This window comes from Trichoplax adhaerens, genomic scaffold (assembly GCF_000150275.1).
Source record: "Trichoplax adhaerens TRIADscaffold_3 genomic scaffold, whole genome shotgun sequence".
Lineage (NCBI taxonomy): Eukaryota > Metazoa > Placozoa > Uniplacotomia > Trichoplacea > Trichoplacidae > Trichoplax > Trichoplax adhaerens.
The window spans coordinates 7,982,709-8,003,111 of NW_002060945.1; the positions used below are offsets into that span (position 1 = coordinate 7,982,709).

The following is a 20,403-nucleotide window of genomic DNA, read 5'->3' on the forward strand; positions in this document are numbered from 1 at the left end:
AATCAAAATGGCAGGGCAAAGACAGATCATGTTGTGTCCGACAAAATTGGTATAATTTAACTTAAGATAGGATAACTAGTTGAGTAAATAGCGACAATAACGCTAATTTCAATTATCTTTCATTGACGTTCAAAATTTCCGTGCTTGAGTAACCTTTCATCTCTTGAAAATTGCAAGACTACACAGTACGAGTAGCATTATTCGCTAATTTTTCTTCGATTCGCCTACTACCGGGCAGCAATTTGGCGGGGTAAAAACGCATAAGAAGGTGTATTTTACTGTCGAATACTGCCTGCTAGTCAAGTATTATGAACTAAATTAGAATATACGAATGTATCACTAATACACCAACTCAATAAGACGAGTTCATTAATTTAAATGAACAATAACAATTACTTTTATATTAGCAGTGGAGTACTGAAGCCGCCGTATATTAAAGAATAGACGAGTTTTTTTCAGCAGCGCCTTTCGACGATTTACACTTTATAGTACATGCGTCAAAAAGATCTTTACCATCAAGAATATTAAAGATAGAAATATTAAATATAAATCTACATGGTAATTAAGCGGATACCCATTTTCTTTGCTTAGTACTAAAGTAATGAGTGCCATAGTCACGAGATCAACGGCCAATGATTATGGGTACGCGTATTGTATCAGAACATAGACAAACAAATTACAGTAATGACCCCATAAAATTTTACCAAGTAGGACAATCTACATTTTTTTGATTTCGCTCAACGCGGACGCGGCGTAAAATAAAATTAACAGTACAGTAATGAAAATGCCGACAATCATACAATATCTATTGTGAAGTCTGCAGGTATTCTTTACTATGCCAACAATGTCATAAAGGATGAAAAATCTCTTCGTCCTACGAGGATACTTGTTGAATAAGCGATGCTGATATTCCGTAGTGCTAGTATTTTCGATTTGTTGTGAAGCAGATTAATTTATCAAGATGCTACGTTCATTGTGCTAATATGCTATTTTAAATTGGGGTAATCAAAATATCAAAATGTCGGGCTATCCAATTTTAAATTTTAGAGTAGAAATAGAATTCTCAAGTAATCCCATATAAACAGAGGAAAACAGTGCTGTAAGTTAATCACCATTATTCAATAGTTGACAGTACTGTACTGAAAATCAATTATATCTACGTATACAGTATTGTATGGCAACTATGAATTTTGCACTACTGTATCAAAAAATTCGCACCTATGGATACTCATCCAACGAGTTTTGTACAGTATGGAATTACCAGCGTACTTTAATTTTTTTAAAAATTACTGGTTTGGTTAGTCACTTACCAATAAGTATTGTCACCAACTTCATGATGAAAATCAACTGTATAACCAAATAATGAATTTGGCGGACCTTCTTTTACGTAAGGGTGTTTTACGTCGACGTTAAAGCATGATGATGATGTCGCCAACAACACAATCACTGGCAGCACAATCAATTTCATTTTTGGCGAGAAATTTACGACCACCGTTCGTCAATCCTTTACCAGAAATCAACGATTCTTTGACTCCTATACTACACAGTTTATCACACAGTATCGAATACCTGAATAATTTCCCTGATTGAATAGAAAATTGTACTGCTAATTTATTGATTCTATGGTTACTAATCGGTTATTGGGACCACCATGCGCTATCCGTTTTGACTTTTTCTGAAATTCTAAAAATTGCTGCAGTATAGCAAAGTACAAATAGGCGACACAGCCGATACTGTATCACTCCGCCTACTGTACAGTATGTATAGTGGTACAGCACAGTAGTCCTACTGTGCTATACTGTACAGTAGTTCTGTAAGTCGCAAAATGCACTCCGAAAGATTTGCATAGTCACCGCGCATCCTCATGCTTGATACTATTGTGGACTCATGGTACGACTGTACGGTCGATTAAAGTTCGTGTTGAACTATAAACATGACTATAAGCACACCTGTTCACAGATCAAATCGTAGTCTAACGACACAAGTTTTCAAGAGAAATGCATTTCCTGCAGTAAATTATGCAAATGCCCAACAAAAAAACCTTCACTTAAAATGTAATTGCTGTGATGCACTTTATTTCCATCCCAAATATTAGGAGTAAAAATGGGTATTACAGTATATCTGAAACCTGAATTTGGATGCTTATTTTCGTTTTTACAGTATACATTGTTCTACAGTCTGCAGATTGACTGGAGGTTGTTCAAATTGAAGCCAGGTACTGCCAAATATTAGGCAATATCCAGGGCGACCCAGTGCAAGTGTGGTACAGTACAAATGCACTTCGTAATTGACTAAGCACGAGTATACGTACTCCCGCTGCGCCATTAAACTGAAGTCATTTAGTTTACTAACGTACCGATTTTAATTAAAAGGGTGCTCTCACTAAAGCTTTATATTAAATACCTCAAAGCAAAGGGAAGCTTCTCAGAATACAATAATATTGAAGACGTTGATACTGTATTATGGGACTGTGAACCGGTTCAACACCAATGTCGACAGCACTTTCAAAGCAGACAACCGATCAAGACGACTCACGTCCAATGATCCACTTAGAGATTATGGCTTTACTCCTAGTACTCAATATAGATACTCTTTGTACAGTACAGAATAATATGTTTACATTCACTTTAAATATTCGATGCTGAATCATTTTTTATTTACTTACGGTATAGTAGTAATGGTGATAATATACAAAAAGCAATCCTACCATACAGTATTAGAATTATCTGACTTTTTATAGCATCAACTAGAAGAGCAACTATCATTCTTGTAAAAGCAAAATTGGTTGAATGTAAGAGATACACACTAATTATAAAATGGAGAAAAATATTCTTCAGAGTTAAGACTGGGCTAGGAAACCCTTTAAACTGTCACTCGCCGACCAAATGGGTGCTCTCTGGAGCCTATGGTTACCAGTTGCATCGGTTATATAATTATCACGTACTGCTTCGCTACTAAACTAGACGATTTCTTCCCCGGGTATTATAAAACCAACTATTCGCATCTTATCAGCGTGGCATGCATTTATTGTATGTTCATGAACATGTATTCTAGGCTTTCCCATATAGACGCGTATATCTATACACATGAACGTTATCGTGTTGCAGATACCCCAATTTATAAGATATCACCGTTATACAGTCTAACTACATATATGCGAACACATATATTTTATATTGTATATTTATGGATATATGTAACATAAATTTACATCGCAGCCAGAGAAATATTAATAATCGTAATAATGCAATAAACAATGCGATCGCATATGTACGATCTCAAATAACAGGATATACAAATAAAAAAGGTTGAACTTTTTTAACTCTTCCTGAAAGGTTTACGATATTTACATTGGATCCAAACGCGATACATCTTTAGCTGACGACCTCTATTGACTTGCAGTCTTCTGTCGACGTAATTTTGCTCCTTAACTAAATTCTCTTTACGAAACATTTCATCTAATTCTTCTGTAATCATAATCGTTGATGAAATCTTAAAGTCTGTTACAGCGATAGTGTAGCTGAGGCAATTTATCATCACAGGTAAAAATATAAGTATATTTCGCAAAAAATACATACACACCGTTACTACTAATAAAAGATTAAATATTGCAATAATAACATATACTCGAAAAGGTATGAATGTATCTTAAAAAGTATTAAATAAAATAAAATAAAACGGCAAAGAGTATGATACAAACCTTGAGAAAAAAAATATACCCTCGTTCCATCACCTCGTACATAAAAATTATCTTGCAAGAAGTGTCCTGCAGTCAATGTAACATCAAAGAATTGAGAGTAGATGTCTATATTTGAATGACTTCAAATGCATACTATAACGGTTAAGTATATTCCTCTCACTAAAAATCTTTCAAATAATTTTTATCTGATAACATAATCCACAACTGTTTTACTCAAATTCTCGATAATTCTATGATCATACCTTTCTTAAATCTCAACTGCGCTAAGTCATATCTACCATAGTCACGGAAGAGAAGTAAACCACCGGGCTTTAAATACTAGCAGTAAGTTGAATCATGAATTTTATAGAAGTTATTTTAATATGGGGCAATTCTTGTCATAGAATATTTAAATTATAGGTTACTATTGTGATCTTTTAATTTCTTGATATTATTTTAGGTATAATAGTCTGATCATACCTTACATATATTACGAATGGTAGCAGAAAATCTAATAATAAAAATAATTTATGCTTTATAGTAGCTGAAATCATGATCATAACTCACAATATTACTTATGCTAATTGACAACTAAATAAATGTGGAATGTAGTAATTTTGTAGGTTGCTTACTTGTTTGGATGTATTGCAGATAATACAAAAATCAAGATGACAACATCCAAAGACTCCTCTGGGAATGGATATTCTATTTGCTCATTTGTAATGTCGCCAACAAAAGCATAGCAACGGTCTTGAGAATAATTTTCATGTTCCTACAATTACAGTAGTTTGATAAAATATTTGGTTGGTTAGTATTAAAGAATCAATGAGTTAAGCAACGAAATAAATATGGGATAGTAACCACCTTAACCAGTTGGATAGCTAATTCAGATATGTCGCAGCAGTAAATAAATATTCCATCGTCGCTAAAATGTTTATAATATTATAATGAAGATATCTATTATAAGGACACCAATATATGAATAACATCTTAAAAAGTGAGCACAACGTTTACAAAACGAAACAGTCAGTATGGTACAGGAATGGTTATAAACTAGTATGATTAAAAGAAAAAGAGATAGTTTGAGTAAATCATAACTGGATGTAACTTATTTATAACTTCTTCCTTCAGAAATTTGTAATTATCTAGCAGTAAACATTGTATAGTACTAGTTACAAATACAAACTTTGGTAGTCAAGTAACATTTCAAGTTCGTAATGGTAATAAAAAATGAATAGCATACTTGTGTGTTTGTAAAATAGGATATACAGTATTCCCTACGCCGCATCCAACCTACATTTTAGATATCAAGGTATAATATAAGTTCTCGCTTGACCTATCATCATCCTCTAATTTAGGTTCATGGTACATACCTCAAAAATACGCTTAGAAGCTCTGCATCCAGGATATTCATTTTGTGGCTGCATAGTTTCGTCCATACCTTTGCTGACGTTTTTTTCAACGTCATCTAATTCTGGAAATTCAGTGAATAGCCAATGACGGTCCTTAAAGAATCTGTAACGGAATTGTAGCAATTTACTGTACAGCATTAGATAAGGCTGTAGTGTAATAATACCATGCATTAAAAAAATTAAGCCTATGACTACAGTATTATTAAAGGCTCAGTCTATGTAGCAAGTTAAGTAGAACTATTGTATCAACAAAATTAATTAAAAAAAATTCGCTGAAATGTCAATGCCTATCGTAATACTCGACAATGTGCTGCATACTGAATGAGTATATAATAACATCTTCTTACTGTAACTACGGTAGTACCAGATTAACGCAAAGAGTTAGTACATATATTGCAAACCTGTTTTGATGGATTTTGTAGAAATTATTCCAAAAGATATCACATTCATTCTCGTATTTCACTAACAGGATATTGGATTAGCCAGTCAGTCAGTTTTAAGTAAAAATACAACATAGTTGAATTAGAAACATTGCGTATATTCTTCATAACTGTACTAACAAAGTTTTGCTAAAGATAACTGTAAGATCCAAGTTATGCAGTTAGTCATTCATTCTTTATTTACTACTTGAAGTAATAAACTTAAATTCTAACTCGAAAGATGACATAAAGCCTAACTTTCTAAGTATCAACCTACAGATGTCACTTCAATAACTCAAACAGCTAGTATAGTATAGTATAGATAGTATAAGTTAGATTACCTATGTTGTTTAGAAATGTTTAATTAACTTGATAATAGCATTACTGATTGATTACTATATTTTATCTACTTTGCAAATCAGCAGAAACTTGCTCCTTTGAATTTTCTGATACCCGTCTTCTTCCTTCCTCTTCCATTTCATCACTCCAATCGACATTGTCCCTATGGCATAATAATAAATACTCGCATATAATAAAAAGTTAACGAACATTTATATTCTCTGATAAAACCCTTGATTAAACCGTTTATCACTGAGATAGCAGCCGAGGTTAGATATTAGTACTTTAGACCGTAATAAACTACAGTTAACAAATTTCTTCTAATCCTTATACACGTCGTTTAATGTGTTCTCACTTGCATGCTATCACGGCATATTATTGTATAGTATTTACTGTTAGTAGATCTATGCATTGTTACTGCAGGATGTATGCTGTGCCAGTAGGCTTAAAAGGTAAAGGTAAATTATTGGGATGTTGATTATCATTACAGTAATAGATAATAATAATAATGTGCACTCTGCAGTCATTGCATAACGTAGCTGTCGTAGCATACCATACTCACCATGCGTTATGCTCAAACACTTTGCTAGGATTCTCAAGAATACGATTGCCAAATCTTGGACGCCTATCAGTATCACTGTTATTTGAACTTGTAGCTTCCTTCTCTGCGAATACTTTGTCCTCCATGCTACTGAGTAGCGTTTACTAATAACGTATGGCTGAAATAGATCTTGAAATCTATGACACTGGTTAATATTAATTAATTATAATTATTGTTGCCTCATTCATTTTCCTATAGGCTCGGCTAGCTAACAAGTACTGTACTTTACTGTACTGTACAGTACAGTACAGTACAGCACAGGCCAGAGTGTACAGTACAGTACAGTACAGTACAGTACTGTACACTGTAGTGCAGTAGTGGACTGTACTGTACTGTACAGTACTGTATTCTGACAGTCCGCTGTCTAGCACTATCATCAGAGATTTGCAAGTGTCCGTCTGTCCTAATTGAGTTGTCCCTGCTAACAGTGTGATACAGTGCTTCTGTATGCTCATAGTCACGGTACTGGTTCAGTGGCTCTCCGAATGCTGTACAGTATAGCACAAAATAAAGATCAAGATTAGAGAGATTATAAGAATTATTATTATTATTAGACAAGAATAATGTTTTGTCTTCATCAAACTAGCATGAAAGTGAATCAGAATTCGTTTCTTGTTTATGGTTCAATATTTACAGTACAGGATTGTCAACAGATAGAGAGATGTGAATTCTCCTAATATTATCGCAAGCCCTAAAATAGGCCGCTTTTCGTGAATTTTCCTCTCTGATACACTAAAGTGTTGTGAATCACAGCTTGTGATCGGTGTTCAAATGAAATCAATCTTATCGATTTGAAGTTAGAGTTATTACAATCCTTAATGACCAGTCTAACTTTAAGACATTGCACAGTATACGTGTGGCACAGTCAAATTCTATTCTACGCTATTGCACGGCAATCAATGCACAATTGCACACTTGTCCAATGCAAAGAGTTGAGGAGCAGATGAATTCTATTTTCTAATTTCTACCTTTCTAAATTTCAAACGACGGTAAGGTTAACCATGGGCCACGAGATACTATACGTACAGTATACCATCCCTGTATGCAGAGATTTCTCCATGATAAAATTGGGCTCATTGACGAAGGATTATGTCAATGACGTCAGCCTACAGCTTCACCGTGCATAGAGTACGTTTACCATCCCTGTATTCAGGGGCTTCTCAAATTGGCCTCATTGACGAAGGATTGTGTCAATGACGTCAGCCTACAGCTTCACCGTGCATAGAGTACGTTTACCATCCCTGTATTCAGGGGCTTCTCTATGACAAATTGGCCCTAATTTACTAAGGATTATTTCAACACGTCAGCCTACAGCTTCACCGTGCATAGAGTACGTTTACCATTCCTGTATTCAGGGGCTTCTCTATGACAAATTGGCCTTAATTTACTAAGGATTATTTCAACGACGTCAGCCTACAGCTTCACCGTACATAGAGTACGTTTACCATCCCTATATTCAGGGGCTTCTCTATGACAAATTGGCTCTAATTTACTAAGGATTATTTCAACACGTCAGCCTCCAGCTTCACCGTGCATAGAGTACGTTTACCATCCCTGTATTCAGGGGCTTCTCAAATTGGCTTCATTGACGAAGGATTGTGTCAATGACGTCAGCCTACAGCTTCACCGTGCATAGAGTACGTTTACCATCACTGTATTCAGGGGCTTCTCTATGACAAATTGGCTCTAATTTACTAAGGATTATTTCAACACGTCAGCCTCCAGCTTCACCGTGCATAGAGTACGTTTACCATCCCTGTATTCAGGGGCTTCTCAAATTGGCTTCATTGACGAAGGATTGTGTCAATGACGTCAGCCTACAGCTTCACCGTGCATAGAGTACGTTTACCATCCCTGTATTCAGGGGCTTCTCAAATTGGCCTCTTTGACGAAGGATTGTGTCAATGACGTCAGCCTACAGCTTCACCGTGCATAGAGTACGTTTACCATCCCTGTATTCAGGGGCTTCTCTATGACAAATTGGCCCTAATTTACTAAGGATTATTTCAACACGTCAGCCCTGCACTTTCACGGTGCATAGAGTACAGTATGTTTACGTGTCATGTTTAGAATGAGCAGTTACTTAACCCTTGTGTACTCTGTTGGCTATTCAAACACTGTACAGAACAGTACTGTAGAGTGGAGACAGAGCACTGTATTAAATTGCAAATGTTTTACTTTCATTCCGGTAGTGAAGCTGGTTTACTGTGCCGTTCACTACTTTACCACACAGTGTACATCCAACTGTTTTAGGCTGCTTATGATCCGTTGTTAAGTTGAGCGCAAATTTGAATTTCAAATCCTTAGCGACAACTGCAAAACAAAAAACCGATTGGCCGTTGCCAAGCATTCCCGTCTAGTTACTTTGTTTACATCAACGTTGATTGGTTGTCTCTTATCAACCGATTGTTATATATAAGCACGTCGCCCGACATCGCCTCAGATTTTCTCTGTCTTCAGTGGATTAACCGTTACTTTGTCCTCTGATAGGCGATTTTCACCACTATCAACTCCTTTTTTTTTCCACTTTGATCGGTCTTAAAACTCTCTCAAATACTACAAAATGGTAAGCTAAAGTTACTCTAAATTGAATAATCATTAATCCAATGACTGTAAAATTCGTGGATTCTGGAGCTTCTACGGTTCTTCAATTCAGCGACTTAGTATAGTCAGTTTTACTTTCGTCAATGCTCTTCTTGATTGCCTAATTTCATATTTCAAAGTGAATTAGAATCTCATTTGTACATTACGATCAATTTTTCCATATGATGACTCCGATCTAATATTATTACTGGTTTTCAAAATATAGCGTGAATGTATCTCTATTCATGTTGGTCAAGCCGGTGTTCAGATCGGTAATGCCTGCTGGGAATTGTACTGCTTAGAACATGGTATCCAGCCTGATGGTCAAATGCCATCTGATAAAACTATCGGATATGGCGATGACTCTTTCAACACCTTTTTTAGCGAAACTGGCGCTGGCAAACACGTCCCACGTGCAGTTTTCGTTGATTTAGAACCTACCGTTGTTGGTAAGTCAAATACAAATTGCTATTACATGTATTTTACTTGCAGCAGTTTGATAAAGTATGATCTTAATTTCTAGATGAGGTTCGCACTGGTACGTACAGACAACTCTTCCACCCTGAACAGCTTATCAGTGGTAAAGAAGATGCTGCTAATAACTACGCTCGTGGCCATTACACTGTCGGTAAAGAACTCGTCGATCAAGTACTTGACCGTATCCGTAAATTAGCCGATATGTGTACCGGTCTTCAAGGTTTCCTTATCTTCCACTCTTTCGGTGGTGGTACCGGATCTGGATTCACTTCTCTTCTTATGGAACGTCTATCAGTCGATTATGGTAAAAAATCGAAATTAGAATTTGCCGTATATCCAGCTCCCCAAATCGCTACGGCCGTAGTCGAACCATATAACTCGATCTTGACTACACATACTACTTTGGAACACTCTGATTGCGCTTTCATGGTCGATAACGAAGCTATCTACGATATCTGTCGTCGTAATTTAGATATCGAGCGTCCTACTTACACAAACTTGAATCGTTTAATCGGACAAATCGTATCATCTATCACCGCATCATTGCGTTTCGACGGTGCCTTGAACGTCGATTTAACAGAATTTCAGACTAACTTGGTACCATACCCACGTATCCATTTCCCGCTTGCTACTTACTCTCCAGTTATCTCAGCCGAGAAAGCTTATCACGAACAACTTACTGTTTCTGAAATTACAAACGCTTGCTTCGAGCCCGCTAACCAGATGGTAAAATGCGATCCTCGTCATGGTAAATACATGGCATGTTGTTTACTATACCGTGGCGATGTTGTACCTAAAGATGTTAACGCGGCTATCGCTACTATCAAGACCAAACGTACTATCCAGTTTGTAGATTGGTGTCCAACCGGTTTCAAAGTCGGTATTAACTATCAGCCACCTACTGTCGTTCCAGGAGGCGATTTAGCTAAAGTACAACGTGCAGTATGTATGTTGAGCAATACTACAGCTATCGCCGAAGCATGGGCTCGTTTAGATCATAAATTCGATTTAATGTACGCCAAACGCGCTTTTGTTCATTGGTATGTCGGCGAAGGTATGGAAGAAGGCGAGTTTTCTGAAGCTCGTGAAGATTTGGCAGCATTGGAAAAGGATTACGAAGAAGTAGGCACTGACTCAGTCGACGATGAAGGCGAAGAAGGAGAAGACGAATACTAAATTATTTCACCCCGAAAATTTAGCAATTTCTCAATGGCCGTTTTATTGCATAGTAGAATTGCATATATCGAAATCTTTGTTAGAAGTTAGACGCAGTATTGATCAGATGTATTATATCTGTATATAGGCGTACGTTGTTATTAATCTAATCTGTCATTGTTAGTGCACCTTGCATAAGCTGACAGTCCTTGTAATTTACTGACTTGTGTGCAATATCGGCCAAACAAATCAATAAAAAAATCTTCATTTAATACAATATCCTGACTCGGAATTCATTGCTTAAAGTAGCACTTGCCTAATGGTGCAGTAGTATACTGAAATAATTTGTTACTATATTGTACAGCATACAATGAATTAATGCGGCAGTAGTAGTAGTAGAATTACTCACCCCATTTACAACTCTAGATCAGTAACAAGGGTGATTGGTAATATTAATAATTAAAAGACCGGATCTCGAATATTAAAGCATTTCTTCAGGAGCTGCAAACTTCTCAAAATACTTATGATTATCTTAGAGAAAGTCTTCGAGTAAGCACAACAATTTAATATGTTGATGAGTTTATTCATCTACGTTTGCTTGATTGTATCAGGTTACTAGCTACGATTTTATAATTGTATATAAAATTTAATTTAATTTAATTTACAATTAGTTTACGAGAAGATATTAATTTAATTTACAGTCAGCTAGTAGTAGGGTGTGCAGTGTACACTAGCCCTGCCGCCTTACATAAAGTTCTTAGAATACTTAGCTGAAACTTTAGTATCTTGAGAACGTTATGTAAGGTGGCGGGGGCTAGTATACGCGTTATTGTAAAACAGGTATTAATACGTACGCGTATATCCCGTACTATAATTATAATCAATGCATTACTGCAAAAGAAATTCCCTTAACTCATAATGCCTTTGCAGTACCTAATCAATGCAGCGTAAAGTCAAGAAGAGCATCCGAAGCTTGTTTACTACTTCCAGTTCCAGTAGTTGTAGGAATAATCATATCATACAGACAATATTAGTTATGTATCGACTCTAATGCCTGTGTTATAAAACTGGCCAGGTAGGACTACCGAATTTTCAGAAATCCGATCAAGTTAGATTCTTCGGGATCTCTGTCTATTTATCATTGTGTTGCATCGTAAGAAAGACTCCTTACTACAATGAAGTTGATAGGTAGGCATGATTTGAACATACTCATATGTCAAATTACGTACTAACTGTAAATAAAAATATAGGCACAAGTCATTTCAATACTACCATGTACTGTACTTAAATAGTAAAATATAAGACAACAATTTATTTTTCTTTGAAATCGTATCCCATGGCATATGCTTATAGTCAGTATCAATATATTCAAATAGTGACATCGCTATTAGCTATATGCGGTAAGATTATACTCGTACATACAGTACTGTATCTTTACATAAACGTAAGATAGTACCGATTACATCAGGTCTTATTTTAGCCATTCTCCATAGTATACATGAATATACACACATATAATGTGGCATATCTATGAGGAGTACTGATATGGCTTACAAAAGTATCAAGCGTAAACGTAAATCGTTGGATATTTTTCCGTTTACATAGCTGTTAACAGTTTTATATTTACATTAGAGGCAGAACTTCTTTCATATACTTTACTAATGGTAATAAACTATCATGGCAAGTTTTAATATCGGCATTCAATATTTTATTGAGTGCAGTACACTGATATGCAATCTATAATAGGTCAAAAATTTTACTGTCGATGCGTGTGGAAAAGTCTGTGTTAGTTTCAACCGTTAAAATATTGTAGGGTATAACACATAACTACTATAATTAGCTGAAATCATTACAAATATTTAAAAATTACAAGCCTTTATCGTCTACACGTCTTTGTAGTAATAGTGATTATTTATAATTTATAGATACTGCGGAGTAGGTCCAGAATTTTATTATCGATGCATGAGGAAAGGTCTGTGTATAGTTTTATCTAAGAGAATATTTAAAGATTACAAGCCTTTATTGTCTACGCAGTAAGAGGTCTTGATCATAATATAGTAAACGCAATTATGTTATTATCAAAAATTTCAATCTCTTATGACTTTAAACCACCTGCTTGCTTTTCTAAATACATTATATCACAGCAGCTTCTGCTTATGTACTTATATAACTTTATTTGACGATTTATTAGTATTTCGTGTCCTTAGTAACTGCTTCACGACTAAAATCTCCTCAATTTAGAAATTTTTTTCGTTGCTGATCTATCCTTAAATCACAAATCGTAATGGTAAATGTTAATCTCTTTTATATCAGTCAATCTGATTAATACTTATTTCTACTTAAGTAAAAAGCAAGTAAATTAAACCTATTAAAAGTGTTTCCAAGCCTTCTGCTGTGTTTATCGAATGCAAATCCCTTACTTTTTCTAGTGTTTAACTCACCCCAACTACTCTACTAGTAAATCTAAAAATGCAATAAAAAATTTTTTACGGATAACTGCCACTGTACTAACTGTAGTCTTCTATTTCTAAATACGTGCATCTAAAGACGGGATTTGATAGTCTACGAATCAGTAAATGATAAATTGTTCATTACGTAATAAATTTTCTAGTATGGAAACTAGAAAATCCCGATTAAATCTTATGTTACTAATTAAAATGCCTTACATTTACTTTCAGCGTGAATGCATCTCTATCCACGTTGGTCAAGCTGGCACTCAAATCGGCAATGCCTGTTGGGAATTGTACTGCTTAGAACATGGTATCCAGCCTGATGGTCAAATGCCATCTGATAAAACTATCGGATATGGCGATGACTCTTTCAACACCTTCTTTAGCGAAACTGGCGCGGGTAAACACGTCCCACGTGCAGTTTTCGTTGATTTAGAACCTACCGTTGTCGGTAAGTAATATATATATATATGGTAAAGCCATTCCTACGAACATTTTCAGACTTATAAAAATATACTTAGGAATGGCCAAACATAAACACTACAGTATCATATATATTTACTAGCAGTAATTATAAAGATGTACAACACCTGATGGATTAATAATAATTACTAGTCTTTCCATTTATCGAGATAGCCACTTAGGATAGCATGTACTTTTTGTATTGCACATACAGTATCACAAACTATAAAAACGGATGTATCTCATCTCATCTTCTAGATGAGGTTCGCACTGGTACGTACAGACAACTCTTCCACCCTGAACAACTTATCAGTGGTAAAGAAGATGCTGCTAATAACTACGCTCGTGGCCATTATACCGTCGGTAAAGAACTCGTCGATCAAGTACTTGACCGTATCCGTAAATTAGCCGATATGTGTACCGGTCTTCAAGGTTTCCTTATCTTCCACTCTTTCGGTGGTGGTACCGGATCTGGATTCACTTCTCTTCTTATGGAACGTCTATCAGTCGATTATGGTAAAAAATCAAAATTAGAATTTGCCATTTATCCAGCTCCCCAAATCGCCACGGCCGTAGTCGAGCCATATAACTCGATCTTGACTACTCACACTACTTTGGAACACTCTGACTGCGCTTTCATGGTCGATAACGAAGCTACTTACGATATCTGTCGTCGTAATTTAGATATCGAGCGTCCTACTTACACAAACTTGAATCGTTTAATCGGACAAATCGTATCGTCTATCACCGCATCATTGCGTTTCGACGGTGCCTTGAACGTCGATTTAACAGAATTTCAGACTAACTTGGTACCATACCCACGTATCCATTTCCCATTGACCACATACTCTCCAGTTATCTCGGCCGAGAAAGCTTATCACGAACAACTTACTGTTTCTGAAATTACAAACGCTTGCTTCGAGCCCGCTAACCAGATGGTAAAATGCGATCCTCGTCATGGTAAATACATGGCATGTTGTTTACTATACCGTGGCGATGTTGTACCTAAAGATGTTAACGCAGCTATTGCTACTATCAAGACCAAACGTACTATCCAGTTTGTAGATTGGTGTCCAACCGGTTTCAAAGTCGGTATTAACTATCAGCCACCTACTGTCGTTCCAGGAGGCGATTTAGCTAAAGTACAACGTGCAGTATGTATGTTGAGTAATACTACAGCTATCGCCGAAGCATGGGCTCGTTTAGATCATAAATTCGATTTAATGTACGCCAAACGCGCTTTTGTTCATTGGTATGTCGGCGAAGGTATGGAAGAAGGCGAGTTTTCTGAAGCTCGTGAAGATTTAGCAGCATTAGAGAAAGATTACGAAGAAGTGGGTGCCGACTCAGTCGACGATGAAGGCGAAGAAGGAGAAGATGAATACTAACTGTTATCATCTTCTTGAATAATTCGACTTAAAGATACTACTTTGGGTAGCATGTAAAATCCTAGCAGTATCGCCTTCATAATGTAATGTTTTACATGTCGGAATACGATATCCTTAAAGTATACTTATATCGATATAATACTAGTATACTGTTTTAATAATGACAATGAATAATTTTTTAATACGTTACTCTTCATTGAAGCATTAAGGCATACTATCGGTCATCTTCAAATACAGTAATTCTATGTAAGATTAAAACACTCTACGGTTTAGAAATCATAGTTCAACTTGGTTAAATTTATCGTGATTTGACTCTAAAGACACTTGAAAATTCCAGTCTTGTAAGTTAAGTATTAATAAATTTGGTATTTATATTAATTCTATATTTACCAATTTATATTAAGCAAAGAATCTGCACGTGCAATTTGTAATTATAAATCACAATCTTTTATTAATCCATATCAAATAAAGATTTTACTGATGTATTATTCCGTAAAAATTAAAGAGTAGGCTATCTGACTTTACTGCTACCCATTCATTATTACGATCTTAATTATTTAAACCCTAAATGAGCTGCGTAATATATTAATTATATTTATCGTGGCTTCATACCCGTATGCTACAGATGACTAGTGCCATATGTCACTACCACTGTAGCTGCTCCAGGTACTAAGCTAAATATTTCTGATAGCTTCTTCGTGTTGGATTTAAGTTAGCGAGCAACTCTAACCTGAAAATACAATACACTTTATCAAACTTTGTTCAAGGTGTAACAAATAACGTAACGTATTCTTCATCTGGAGACGTTGAAACATGTTTCTCATTTATATTCATAGCATTATTATGATCGAGCACTTTTTAATTACCATATTGGAACCTCAAAGTTTCTTCATCACCTCAATCTAAGATATTTAAGTTGTATCGTGTATATATTTTAAGAGTGTCATTGATGCAAGGAGGCATTCAGTTAGAATGATGTAGTTTAGATGGAAAATTGTATAATCAGATTGCTCTATTAAGCTCATTTAAATTACTGGAAATTGCCCCTGTATCTAAGTAATAGATTACGTTTTAAAAATGCTTATTGCAATTGAACTAAGACATTTAACTCTCAGGATAAATAAATTTAGAATTTTAACTATTCCGTTATATCTAACAACATCTTTATATTGAGATCTATATTAACGATTTCGATATTATCTATGAATCTATGATAACACTAATTGAGCTGATTTTCTTGAATTATATAAATTAATGACGATTATATAACGATATCGTATAACACTGGACTTCTAAACCATTTTTAATAACTTACTAAAAGACCAAAGAATTCCACTAAGAAATAATCTACAACTACTATATATGTATACGATCGTATACTGTACTATACTGTACGCAGATTTGAGAGAAAATTTCTATCGAATATTCGATAAATTAAATGTTTGATATCGTAATTATAAATTCGTAATGTGCAATTAGTACTTGCATAGAGAAAGACTATCTGTTTTATATTTTCGGCTGTCATGACTCCGTATTGTTGTAGTTATCAACTTTTCTTAAATGAATAGCTCTCTATAGTATACATTAGGTGGTACAAATTAATACTGTACAATACAGCATAACTAGGCAGAGTAGAACATTACTACGCTATACTATACGCTAAAATATGGCCTCATTTATATTATAAATATAATATAATTTTTAGATAGCAGTGTTAGTAGATTAGTAAGAGGACACAACAAATAACTTTATCGAAGATAAAAACCGATTTATTTCACGCTTTAATAAATATACTGAGAAAATAGATATTTATAAACAGTATATTTGAAAACTCAGAATATTGGCATATGCTGTATATCGCAAGAGATAAATCTCTTACTTTCATTCCTCTAGCTTCGCTCTCTGTTGATAATATAGTTGATTTAGCTAAAGTACTGTACGTAAAATAAACATTTAAGCGATAAATACTGAAAACGCAGTTGTCAACAGTATCCTCTTGCAATATTAGTATAGTATAGCATTAAAAAAATGTAGTTGATGCTACTTACTCTATTATATGCTTAACGCATGTTAGTGACTAATGGAAGGATACTATCGGCTGATTAGATTCTAACGACGTCTAAGATTCATAACACCGTATACATCAAGTTACCTAGCGATCGCATTTAGCGTATTTTAATTCTCCAATATGCATCTGTTTTATGAAGCTATTTTAAAGTATTTTATAATTTAGAATGTACTTAAAATAATTTGTACGATGTGCATATAATTGAGAGAGCATGTACGGTATAGAAGATACAGAATATAGATGAAATAGGAATCATCCATAAATACAGTACATGAATACTATGTTACAAAGATCGCCTAAGCGACTTTCATTCAGTTTATCGAAATATTCATTAGTTATCTGTTCAAAACTATCTTGAAGAATACAATGCCAGATTGCCTATAATAACAGCCATATCAATTAAATTGCTCATATCATTGGTAACAAGTCAAAAAGTAAAAATTTCGTATATTTTGTGAAATCAATCATAGATATTATGCATCTGTACATGCGTATTATGTAATATGATTCAATATAATAAGGAAACCGTTGACATTAGCAGGCAGAATCATGTACTATATAAGACCACTATAATAGGGGCGTGGCGAGCCCTCCAAAATGGTTGAAAGATGTTCAGCTATACACTAGTATTGCTATAAATTATGTCCTTAAATTTTGGCTCAAGTTCCACGCAGACAAGTCAGTACAACCTTGAGCAATTGGCTCTCGATATTTTAATTACTTTTTATCGCAGTATTGAATAATTACATTTCTTTAAAGTTTCTAATACAAATTATCATTCGCTGTTACTTGTACGGTCGCTCTAACCATTTTACAAGTCACTTCGTAATACCGGTCTAAAATTGTACATGAACTAGAAAGTTTCAGATGGACAGACCTTTCGTACCGAATAAGGTCGAAAACGTCGAAAAATAGTGACTTATAGTACGGAACTTGTGTCTGTTTCCTTATTTAATACTTTAATTCAAAAAAAGAAAAATGATTTATGGCTTTATACAACTGCTTTCAAGTAGGAATTAGTCAAATAGAATAGAACTTAATGAAATATAACTAAATTTAGGAAATAACTAAGCCAATTATTGTACTGGCTCTGCTACTGAGACTAAAACGAATCGTTTGGAGCAGTTTTAAGACGACATGATGCTAAATGCATGATCGTCCGAGGACCCGTCCAGTCCAGGCAATCCATACTCCATGGTTACGACATATATAACAAACTTTAGATCCTTACACAGACTTTATGCTAGTAACGTCGTAATTAAAAAAAGCCGATAGATGTCATATGATTCGACTTAATTAAAATGAATACTGTAATGTACGATACATAAAGCTATAGAAGGAATGCAGCGACGAAGAATTGAAAAGTCTAAATGAGTACATAGCAACACTACACGGATGAATCATCACAAAAGGTGAACAATATAGCAGTGTAGACCTAATCGTAACAATGATGCTTTGATGCGACAAACACTAGCCATGTTAATACGTCCTGACCTCACTTTTATTATATTGAAAATTTTTGGGTAGTTACCATTATGTCAGTATGAGTACTCAAAGAAGCGAAGAACAATTAAATTGGTCAGCTGCCATGACAACCCCATATAGATTTAAGCATCAACCACTAGGAAAGCCTTCTTCTATTGATCTATGGTTTAGGTCACGGTGGTTGCTATGATACGGTTTGATATGATAGGATCCTCGTCGCAAAACGCCTGTAAAAAATATAAAAAGAACAGTTTGTTACTACAACTAAACATATCGTTACTTTAGCAATCAGCCGTCGCTCTGCTGTTTACGAATTTTTTAACGTGATTTTCTCCTCTTGATTTTTATTCAACCATCATCTAAAATGGTAAGCCTTGATCGTATTTGTTAGTTTTAACTGTCATTAACATGCTATACAACGCATAAATTCAGTTAGAATTTAGAACGCAATTTACAGTTATAGAGAATATTTTCTATTCCTTGAGAAATCTACCGAAAAATGAAAACGCTACGTTGAAAACTCTTTAAATTTTCTCCAATTTATTAAATCTTTGTAACAACGACTGTTGATAATATTCATTATCTACCTTAATTCGATTACATAAAATAGCTTCAAATACTTCTACATAAGAAATATTCCCCTAGATAATCGATATAGCTTTTAAGAACGTTTAGTGTTGTCAAATATGCATATTTTACTAGCAAATTACTATATCCGAGGCCTACTTTAATACTGAACTATAACGATTTATCGATTTTTAGCGTGAATGTATCTCTATTCATGTTGGTCAAGCCGGTGTTCAGATCGGTAATGCCTGCTGGGAATTGTACTGCTTGGAACATGGTATCCAGCCTGATGGTCAAATGCCATCTGATAAAACTATCGGATATGGCGATGACTCTTTCAACACCTTCTTTAGCGAAACTGGTGCAGGCAAACACGTCCCACGTGCAGTTTTCGTTGATTTAGAACCTACCGTTGTTGGTAAGTAAAATGTACCCGTATTATGTATGTTAGCCGTTCCTAAGGAATGGCCAAACATAAAGATAATAGAGTATCTACTTGTAGTAATCATAAAGATGTACAACACCTGATAGATTAATAATAATTACTAGTCTTTCCGTTTATCGAGATAGCCACTTAGGATAGCAGGTACTTTTTGTATTACATATACAGTATCACAAACTATAATAACGGATGTATCTCATCTCATCTTCTAGATGAGGTTCGCACTGGTACGTACAGACAACTCTTCCACCCTGAACAACTTATCAGTGGTAAAGAAGATGCTGCTAATAACTACGCTCGTGGCCATTACACTGTCGGTAAAGAACTCGTCGATCAAGTACTTGACCGTATCCGTAAATTAGCCGATATGTGTACCGGTCTTCAAGGTTTCCTTATCTTCCACTCTTTCGGTGGTGGTACCGGATCTGGATTCTCTTCTCTTCTTATGGAACGTCTATCAGTCGATTATGGTAAAAAATCAAAATTAGAATTTGCCGTATATCCAGCTCCCCAAATCGCTACGGCCGTAGTCGAACCATATAACTCGATCTTGACTACACATACTACTTTGGAACACTCTGATTGCGCTTTCATGGTCGATAACGAAGCTATCTACGATATCTGTCGTCGTAATTTAGATATCGAGCGTCCTACTTACACAAACTTGAATCGTTTAATCGGACAAATCGTATCATCTATCACCGCATCATTGCGTTTCGACGGTGCCTTGAACGTCGATTTAACAGAATTTCAGACTAACTTGGTACCATACCCACGTATCCATTTCCCGCTTGCTACTTACTCTCCAGTTATCTCGGCCGAGAAAGCTTATCACGAACAACTTACTGTTTCTGAAATTACAAACGCTTGCTTCGA

The 20,403-nt window shown here is 35.2% G+C and overlaps 5 protein-coding genes across 5 annotated transcripts in view; 3 read left to right on the forward strand and 2 right to left on the reverse strand.

Moving 5' to 3' along the window:
- Window positions 1–1,468, reverse strand: part of TRIADDRAFT_54908 (uncharacterized protein) — a gene marked incomplete at both ends in the record, with an annotated part of 8,513 nt that extends 7,045 nt beyond the window's left edge. The window contains one exon of the mRNA XM_002111161.1: window positions 1,311–1,468. Coding sequence (XP_002111197.1) covers window positions 1,311–1,468 — 158 coding nt within the window. The remainder of the gene's footprint in view (window positions 1–1,310) is intronic.
- Window positions 1,469–3,318: 1,850 nt separating this feature from the next.
- TRIADDRAFT_22540 (uncharacterized protein) lies at window positions 3,319–6,536 on the reverse strand (the record flags this gene model as incomplete). The annotated part of the gene is made up of 11 exons (XM_002111162.1): window positions 3,319–3,467; window positions 3,701–3,766; window positions 3,943–4,018; window positions 4,160–4,190; window positions 4,312–4,451; window positions 4,544–4,604; window positions 4,923–4,972; window positions 5,053–5,194; window positions 5,493–5,553; window positions 5,921–6,012; window positions 6,412–6,536. 11 exons carry the CDS (start codon window positions 6,534–6,536, stop codon window positions 3,319–3,321), a joined length of 993 nt encoding a protein of 330 aa, XP_002111198.1.
- Window positions 6,537–9,013: 2,477 nt separating this feature from the next.
- Window positions 9,014–10,686, forward strand: TRIADDRAFT_54910 (uncharacterized protein; the record flags this gene model as incomplete). The annotated part of the gene is made up of 3 exons (XM_002110626.1): window positions 9,014–9,016; window positions 9,260–9,482; window positions 9,557–10,686. The coding sequence occupies 3 exons, from the start codon at window positions 9,014–9,016 to the stop codon at window positions 10,684–10,686; spliced, it is 1,356 nt and encodes a 451-aa protein (XP_002110662.1).
- A 2,636-nt stretch (window positions 10,687–13,322) lies between these two features.
- TRIADDRAFT_54911 (uncharacterized protein) lies at window positions 13,323–14,965 on the forward strand (the record flags this gene model as incomplete). The annotated part of the gene is made up of 2 exons (XM_002110627.1): window positions 13,323–13,566; window positions 13,836–14,965. The coding sequence occupies 2 exons, from the start codon at window positions 13,323–13,325 to the stop codon at window positions 14,963–14,965; spliced, it is 1,374 nt and encodes a 457-aa protein (XP_002110663.1).
- Window positions 14,966–18,882: 3,917 nt separating this feature from the next.
- The window catches only part of TRIADDRAFT_54912 (alpha tubulin), a gene marked incomplete at both ends in the record, with an annotated part of 3,600 nt that continues 2,079 nt past the window's right edge, over window positions 18,883–20,403 (forward strand). The window contains 3 exons of the mRNA XM_002110628.1: window positions 18,883–18,885; window positions 19,281–19,503; window positions 19,740–20,290. Coding sequence (XP_002110664.1) covers window positions 18,883–18,885; window positions 19,281–19,503; window positions 19,740–20,290 — 777 coding nt within the window. The remainder of the gene's footprint in view (window positions 18,886–19,280; window positions 19,504–19,739; window positions 20,291–20,403) is intronic.